This window comes from Cibotium barometz, chromosome 48, assembly GCF_041138505.1.
Source record: "Cibotium barometz isolate CiBa-2024 chromosome 48, ASM4113850v1, whole genome shotgun sequence".
Classification (NCBI taxonomy): Eukaryota; Viridiplantae; Streptophyta; class Polypodiopsida; order Cyatheales; family Cibotiaceae; genus Cibotium; species Cibotium barometz.
The window spans coordinates 18,108,369-18,116,533 of record NC_141093.1 but is presented as its reverse complement, the minus strand read 5'-3'; the positions used below and the strand labels follow the sequence as shown (position 1 = coordinate 18,116,533).

Below are 8,165 nucleotides of genomic sequence, written 5' to 3'. Positions count from 1 at the left end.
GGCCTAAAAAGGAGAGAGGGTCAGTTTTGGGAGGGGTCCTCCAAAACAACAAAAAACACTACCTCTATATGAAGGAAAATAACCGGTCCATGGGACTCTGGGCAGCACGAGGTACTTGTGTTAGTTTTAACTTTGAGTACAATCCAAGCCGTGTGCTCGGTAGTAAAAGAGATGTTTTCCAACAACAAATCAAAACAACGGCAATGCTAAAAGTCATGGGATATAGCACTAAAAGTTAGAGAAGTGTCGAAATTATAACTAATTGAAAAAATTTTGTCCCTTGCAAATAAAGGCAACGTGGAATTTCAATCTAGATCTTTAAATTTCAGCGTCCAAAAACTCCCGGGTTTTTAGAGAAGTGCTTCAAGGATCTATTTCCATGCTCCTTGGAATTCACAACTAGTTTTGAGCTAAACACATCAGAAATTAAAGTTCTGTGTGTTCAAACTCCATGTGTGTTTGTTGTTTGTCTTCTCCACTCTAATACTCAAAAACCCCAACTCGTTGGAAATTTCGGGGAGCGTCAAAACTGGGCTGAAGACTCAAGCCTCCAGTCAGTGTTGAAAAAAAAACCGTCTTTTTAACATAATTTTCACTACTCAAATTGAGAATAACCAATCTTAATTTTGCCTAGCCTCGAATTAAAAGAGTCGAATTTTTGAAATTTGAGTGATAAAACCAGTTGAGTTTTGGAAGGTCATCCTTTTTTTTCACAGTTTGGGAAAAAAAAGCTCATTTAAGACACTCCCTCCAACTCTTATACTATAGCCACACAAACTAATTATTGATCAGGATATTGTTGTCAAAAGTTGACTGGTGGTGTCGGAACAAGTCACAAAAGGGCTCATAGCCAGTGGCCACTCGCCAGATGCCCCCATCATGACATCAGCATCTCTTTCTAAGCTTTTTCGTCTTCTCTCTCCTCTCTCTCTCTCTCTCTCTCCTCTCTCTCTCAGCCTCGAATTAAAAGAGTCGAATTTTTGAAATTTTAGTGATAAAACCAGTTGAGTTTTGGAAGGTCATCCTTTTTTTTTTTCACATTTTGGGAAAAAAAAAGCTCATTTAAGACACTCCCTCCAACTCTTTTACTATAGCCACACAAACTAATTATTGATCAGGATATTGTTGTCAAAAGTTGACTGGTAGTCACAAAAGGGCTCATAGCCAGTGGCCACTCGCCAGATGCCCCCATCATGACAATGAGATTGCATCAGCATCTCTTTCTAAGCTTTTTCGTCTTCTCTCTCCTCGCTCTCTCTCTCTCTTATCATGGCATCGTCGTCGTCATTATCATCACCGTCATCTCTGCGTCGTCATTATCACCATCGTCCTCTCTCTCTCTCTCTTCCCATCTGGGCGGTAGCAGCAGCAGCAGCAGCAGCAGCAGCAGCATCATCATCATCGGCTACCCCTCTCTCTCTCTCTCTCTCACACACACACACACACACACACACGCCCCCGCCCCCGCCCCCGCCCCCCCCCCCACACACAGGTGATTAACAGAGAATTACTCCATTTGCCCACCATATTTCTCACTCATCCGGATTAGATTGCTCAAACTACCCCTCACCTAACTGCCCTGATAGCTCGTCCACAGATCCAACTAGCTGATTAGCCGACCCACCAACCTAATTTTCGCTCACCTCAGCGTAGAATTGCCTGTTATTACCGGACTTCTGGCACTGCCGTTAGCCTTATTCCCCAAGTACACCGCCACCCCTCCACTCAGCGGTTTTCATCTCTGTGGCAGCTAGCATGCACAGCTAACCCTACAATCTTCAAAGGGTTAAACCCTCTCTCTCTCTGTCTCTATCTGTACACAAGCGCTCACACAGCGTACTTAGAAGCCCATTAATCTATCCTTCCATCTAACTAGGACAAAACAGCCTTTACGAATTCCTCACTCTTGGCAGCTCATGATTGTCTAGACCCATTGACGCTAACCCTCGTTAATGGAGAGTTTGCTCTTAATTACTGCTAAAATATCTCGTAGGACCTATAATAGCCCACCCGCAGCTTACTCAGAGACCCATTAGTCTGATTAGGGTAGAGTCCTCACTCATAGGCCCATCCCTAACGCCCATTAGGGCCTTCTAAGTCTACAGATTTTCCACTCGCCCACCAACCTAGTAAGGGTAAGTTTGTCATACAGTTAAATGGCTCATCACCGGGAGCTCATGTCTGGGGACAGTCTGCCCGAATCAGCGCTAGAGTGTGTTTTTTACTATATCCATGGGGCATCAGACAGAAGCTCCATCTCTCTGGTGTGCAAGAAATGGTATGGCATCGACAAGCGTACACGTAAGGATGTCACCATAGCATGCTGCTATGCCATTGACCCATCCAGCTTGACCCGGCGCTTCAATTCCCTTGAAACAGTAAAGCTCAAGGGCAAGCCCAGGGCTTCCATGTTCAAGCTCATCCCAGATGACTGGGGAGGCTATGCTGCCCCTTGGATTTCTGAAATCGCGGTGAATTGCTGTTGCCTCAAGTCCATCCACCTCCGCCGCATGATTGTCTCAGATGATGACCTCTTCAAGCTGGCCAAAGAGCGAGGCCACATGCTCCGTGTTCTCAAGCTTGACAGATGCTCTGGCTTCTCCACCACTGGCGTTGAAGCCATTGCTCGCGCTTGCAGGTAACCCATGCCCCATGTTTATGATATGCGTTTTTCATTTTTGTACTCGTAGGTGGCAGATTGATTCATGTGAATTTTGGGGAGTTTCATTCAAGTAGAGGTAGTAGGTCTTCTGATAAGCAAGGGATCACATTTTAATATCTTCAAAGATACTTAAAAGCCTTTGCAGATAAGTCATGCTGGAAACCTTTTCCTAACTAATGCCTACAACTCTTGCACAGGTTTGTAAGCACTTTGTGGGTTTCTCCTCTTGTTAAGGCCAAAAACTCTCCAAGACTGATGGATGCTGAATAACATCAGTTGCTTGAGTTTTTTGTCACTGGTGTCTCTTGACTTCACTGTGCCATGAAAGCATCAAGAAACTTTTATGAGCTTCAGGACGATGCCGCTTAGGGTTTCTTTTTGGCAAAACAGCTCAATCTCATGAGTTACTGCCCTAGAGGACGGGGTACTTTTAAGTAAATCTGTGTGTCTGAATTATGAGTCTTTGGAGATCTGTCACTGCAATAGAGGTACAAAGCAATGTCAAGAGTAGACTCTCTTGGACTCCCCTTCCCCTTCTCTCTGTCTTTGCGTGAATGATTGGAGCCAAAGGTGGGAAGAAGTTTACAACTACACTGAAACTGGGGCCGGAGACAGGGATTGACACAGAGCTGAAGGGTGATGTGTAATTCACAAGCAGAGGAAATTGCTGAGAACTGGTGGCTGCACTGGGATGTTGGGGGTAGATGTGCTCAAATGCTGAACAAGGGATGGCTTGAAAGCTGCTGAACTTCTGGTTGTATGTTACATACGTGACGCTTAGTGGGGTCCAATCTGGGGCTAGGGGACCCTGAGGATTTGTGCAGCAGGCTGTGATTAGTTGAGATAAGGTTTATAAGTGTTATCCCATAAGTTGTAGCTATTTATGAGTCAGCTGCGATTTACTGGTTGACTAAGGCTATATAAGTGGTGGGAGGCCTGTGTCTAGGAGTGGGACATGGTCCACGGAAGCCTTAGCCCAAGGGCTGGGGGTGGTCTATGGATTCAGACCTACGGTTGGGAGGTGAGCTAGCCTACACCCCTTCTATTTGATACTAATCTTGCTGCTTGTGTTTAGGGAGATCTTGGGGGATTGTGATGCTCTTAAATATGATATAATATGGTTTGACCGAGGGTTAGGAGATAGCCTATTCAAGTTGCTCTCCCATAGCTTATGAGCATGGAATGTGTGGTTCTATGGTTGGGAAGTGAGTCAATTTCTGAACTCTATGGTATTTGGATCTATGAGGTAGACCTGTCACCTGACACGGTCACGGTCATTATTGGTGACATGGGATGTGTTCATGAATTGGTGAGTGACTCACATTCTGGGGGCCTTATCTCATGGTCTTTTTTTGAATCAAGCCTTTAGAGCGCATGGGTGAATGTTTCATGCTCACAAAATTAACTTTCTTGTATTAGGGTTCAACTCTGGCTCCAAAATTCATGTTCACTAAGCAAAAAATAACTTAAGTCTGGCCTAGATTGCAGATGTGCCCAATAGAAGTTTGAGATGGCAAGCTCTGTTTAGTCAAGATTCATTTAGCCCCATCAGTCCATAAACACTATGTAATTTGGAATCTCTTAATTTTCATGGATGTACTAGACGAGGATGGGTTTCTGCATTATTGATCTGCCATCACCCATCCTCTAAAACCACTTTTGGCTTGTGGTGGACCTGAAGGATTACTTTCAGCATACTGTCAGGTTCCAGGATTCAATTGCCCACAGGGGAGTCCAAGGTTTCTATGCATTCCTTTCCTGAATAAAGAACTATCCCAAATGCTGCACAAAAACCCACACTCCATAGCTCTCACGTGTGACCTTTGTGTCCAGTTTTGGTGTAGCTTTTGGGGTAGCTTTATATTAAGAAAAGACCGAGGAAATGTTCTAAATGATAGTTTATATTGTTTGTTAACTTTTGGTGAGCTACTTCTTTTCTGATGGTCCACGTTGAATAGATATTACATGTTTTCTCACGTGTGACTTCTTTTCTTTTTTGGCTACGTTCAGGTGCCTGAGAGTCCTTGTTTTGGATGATAGCACCATTGAAGATCGTGGAGGTCAGTGGCTACATGAGCTTGCTCTTCACAACGTATCATTAGAGGTTCTCAACTTCTCTGGAACAGATCTGCAGAGTATCAATATTGTTGATCTGCAGACTGTGGCAATCAATTGCAAAGCCTTGTCTTCCTTGAAAGTACATGAATTGGACTTAGTAAGTTTAACTGAGCTGTTGAGGAGGACAACAGCTCTGCAGGAACTAGGAGGAGTTATGGTGGATACCAATTATGCCCATGACGAGCTGCCATGCATGGGCATTAAGTTACCCGCGAGCTTAACATCATTGGTTGGTCTTTGCTACATGGGTGCTGATGCGGGAGATGCAACAGTAAACTATTTGGTCCAACCAATTGCATCGGGCTTGAAGAAGATTGATTTGCAGTTTGCATTTCTGAGCGTGGATGGCCACTGCAGGCTTCTCAGCTGCTGCTCAAACTTAGAAGATCTGGAGGTACATATGTTCTTTTATAGAGCTTCCAATTTTAAATTAATAATTCCATTCTTCTCAGAGTGGCTTCACAGCCCAAAGTCTCCAAAGCCCACCCTACTCCAGGATGTATCAAGGGTCACAGAATGTGGCAACTTTTTTGTAAATGAGTGTGGGCAGGGGTGGAGGTTGTGAAGCCACCCTTAGCCAGTGCATGCTCCTCACTGATCTACACTATTTTGACAGGTATTCAATGCTATTGGTGATGAGGGTCTTGAAGTGATAGCAAACAACTGTAAGAAACTCCGTAGGCTTCGTGTGGAGCGTGGTGATCGAGAAGCACAGCAAGGATTTGTCACTCAGAGAGGTCTGATTCCTGTAGCTTTGAATTGCCATCAGATCGAGTACATTGCGGCCTATGTATCCGATATAAACAATGCTGCCCTAGTGACAATTGCAGAAAACTGCCCAAAACTGAGGGATTTTCGCCTTGTGTTACTTGATGAAGACAATGATGTTTCAGAGTACCCTCTTGATGAGGGCGTGATGGCATTGGTACAGGGATGTCGTGACATACATCGTCTGGCATTGTACTTGAGGCGAGGGTTCTTAACAGACAGGTGTATGGGACAACTGGGGAAGTATGGTAAGAATCTTAGATGGGCTCTTTTTGGGTTGCTAGGTGAGACTGACATGGGTCTCAACCTCTTTGCAGAGAATTGCCCTAACCTTGAGAAGCTTGAGATTAGAGACTGTGTGTTTAGTGAGTCCGGGATTGCAGCTTCAGTTCTGAAAATGAACTCTTTGAAATATATTTGGGTACAGGGTTACAACTCCACAGGTACTGGGCAGGACTTGCTACCCATGAACTGTGCATCATGGAATGTTGAGATGATACCAGCAGCCGAAGAGCCTCAATCTTCAGATGAGCCACCTCAATTCTTAGCATATCGATCTCTGGTAGGACGGCGGACCGATATTCCTAATACAGTCATTTGTCTTGGATGATAATCTGGGGTTAAAAACAGGTTCAAACATACTGGGAGAAGGTAGTAAGAGGTTTACCATTGGGTCTTAGCTATGATAGTGTAACATGTGGGTTCAAGGGCAGTAAATACAACGAAATGGCAGTATGGAGATGTGAGGATTGGCAAATCCATGGCTTCATTTTTTTCCATTGAAGTTGGATAGTGGCCAATGTCGGTTTGTCAGCTACTTGTGTTCAGCAACCTTCGAACACTGTGTGCGCTGTAGGTATGGTAGACAGCCGCTTTGCTGGGATGGTAGGTGTGGTAGAAGGCAGTTCTAGTGTGGTTTTCATGTATTCCCACTATGAGCAATTGTATTGGGTGGGGCATTTCTTTAGAGGAGACATGATGGACATCAAAGGTCCCATGTGTAGTAATGAACCGTGTACTCAAATGTATGTTTAGAGGAGACATGGACATCAAAGGTCTCATGTGAAGTAATGAATGTTTACTCAAGGTATGTTTAGCTGTGGGCCTTTGAGCAGCATAGGGTCTGCAATGAGTTCCTTGTATTTGGATTAGGGCTTTTTCATCATGTGAAGTGACTCTCTGATGCTTTTTTTACATCTAGGTACTTAACTGTAGGGCTGTGAGCAGCATAGAGTCTGCAATAAGTCCTTGGGTTCCCTATGTATTTGGAATACAGTCATGTGAAGTCATTGTGATGCTTCTATAATCTATGAAGGTTGTGATTGGAATCTCAAGATCTCACTGCTGTGGGTTGTTTTCTTGTCCATTTGTTACTCATGGACGTGGTATTTAATTTCCTCTATTCAGGAGCCTGGTAATGCGTGAGAAGAGCTTTACATGCTTCTGTTCTGTATATGAGAGAGTTTCTGTAATGAAGACATGCTTATGGGTCCTCTGAGGTGGCTTTGCGGTGTATAATATGTCGTCTTGGTCTTCGCTTATAAATCTTCTGCTTTTGGTGTTTGTCTCAACTTTGCCACTTAAGGAAGATGTGTTTGTCTTACTTTAAACGTAGTAGAGTTGGTGCTGTCTAGCTTGCTTTTTCACATGGCAATGTAAGGCATATTCACCAGTGCATTGTGTAAAAGGCTCTGCAGTGCTAAATTCCTTATGATACCATGGGCTAATGCACCAGTGCCCACATTGAAGAAATTCTGTTTTTTGATGATGAGCTAACGTGACAAACTGTCAGCTTTTACGTGCTGAGTATTCATGTAGGTAGTGTGGAGGGTTTTGAAACCCCCCTCTACACTACCTATTTTCCCTCTAACCTACAATATCAGGTTGAGCCCCCCTACACCTCCAGGTTGTGTTGGTTAAACGTAGTTGAGTTGGTGCAATAGCAGGTTGAGCCCCCCACACCCCCCACCCCCCCCCCCGCCCCCCCCCTCTTAGCTGCTGGGAAGTGTGTGGCTGTGCTGAATAGGAGGCAATGTCTTTCTACTTGGGGATTAACACTAAAAATCTGCTGTAGAGTCCACAACAAGAGATAAATCTGTGCTGAGGTTGACGACAATTAGGGTTAGTAGGTCGGTAAGTTAGCTCGTTTAATCTGCTGCGCATAAACTACCGAAGTGTGCTAATTGAGGGCAAAACTGGATGAAATGAGCTCGTTTAATCTGCGCATGAGCTACCAGAGTGTGCTAATTGAGGGCAAAACTGGATGTTGGTAGTGATGGACAGTTTGTTATACTGAGCTCGCCCAGTTGTGGATGTGCTGGGTGTTTATGTAAGAGAGGGGGTGTTTCTATGTGTGGGAGAGTGTATGAGAAGAGAGAGGGAGTGTATTTGTGTGTGTGAGAGAGAGAGAGAGAATTTCTATGTGTCAAAGAGTGTATGTGTGTGGGATGTTAGAATTCGTGGTGCTCATGTTAGATTCAAACATGTGGAGGAGAGAGACCCCAAAATACAAGAAGAAATCTTGCTTATTAAGTTGCTTAGAAATACAACTTGGTTTTTGTACCCCTTGCCTAATGTCTTCTAGCTTCACCTTTAAATAGATGAGCTAGTGGACCAT

General features: G+C 44.2%; 1 protein-coding gene across 1 annotated transcript; it reads left to right on the top strand.

Annotated features, from left to right (window-relative positions):
* Positions 1-1,354: 1,354 nt before the first annotated feature.
* Positions 1,355-6,908, top strand: LOC147610901 (coronatine-insensitive protein 1-like). Its single transcript, XM_086785571.1, has 3 exons — positions 1,355-2,638; positions 4,673-5,174; positions 5,397-6,908. The coding sequence occupies exons 1-3, from the start codon at positions 2,157-2,159 to the stop codon at positions 6,156-6,158; spliced, it is 1,746 nt and encodes a 581-aa protein (XP_086641697.1). The 5' UTR covers positions 1,355-2,156; the 3' UTR covers positions 6,159-6,908.
* Positions 6,909-8,165: the final 1,257 nt, after the last annotated feature.

Bases quoted from the DNA above. Each gene is read 5' to 3' on its own strand.
- LOC147610901 (XM_086785571.1), top strand. From the start codon at position 2,157: ATGGCTCATCACCGGGAGCTCATGTCTGGGGACAGTCTGCCCGAATCA. The intron at 2,639-4,672 runs GTAACCCATGCC...GGCTACGTTCAG, and splicing joins GCCATTGCTCGCGCTTGCAG to GTGCCTGAGAGTCCTTGTTT. The intron at 5,175-5,396 runs GTACATATGTTC...CTATTTTGACAG, and splicing joins CAAACTTAGAAGATCTGGAG to GTATTCAATGCTATTGGTGA.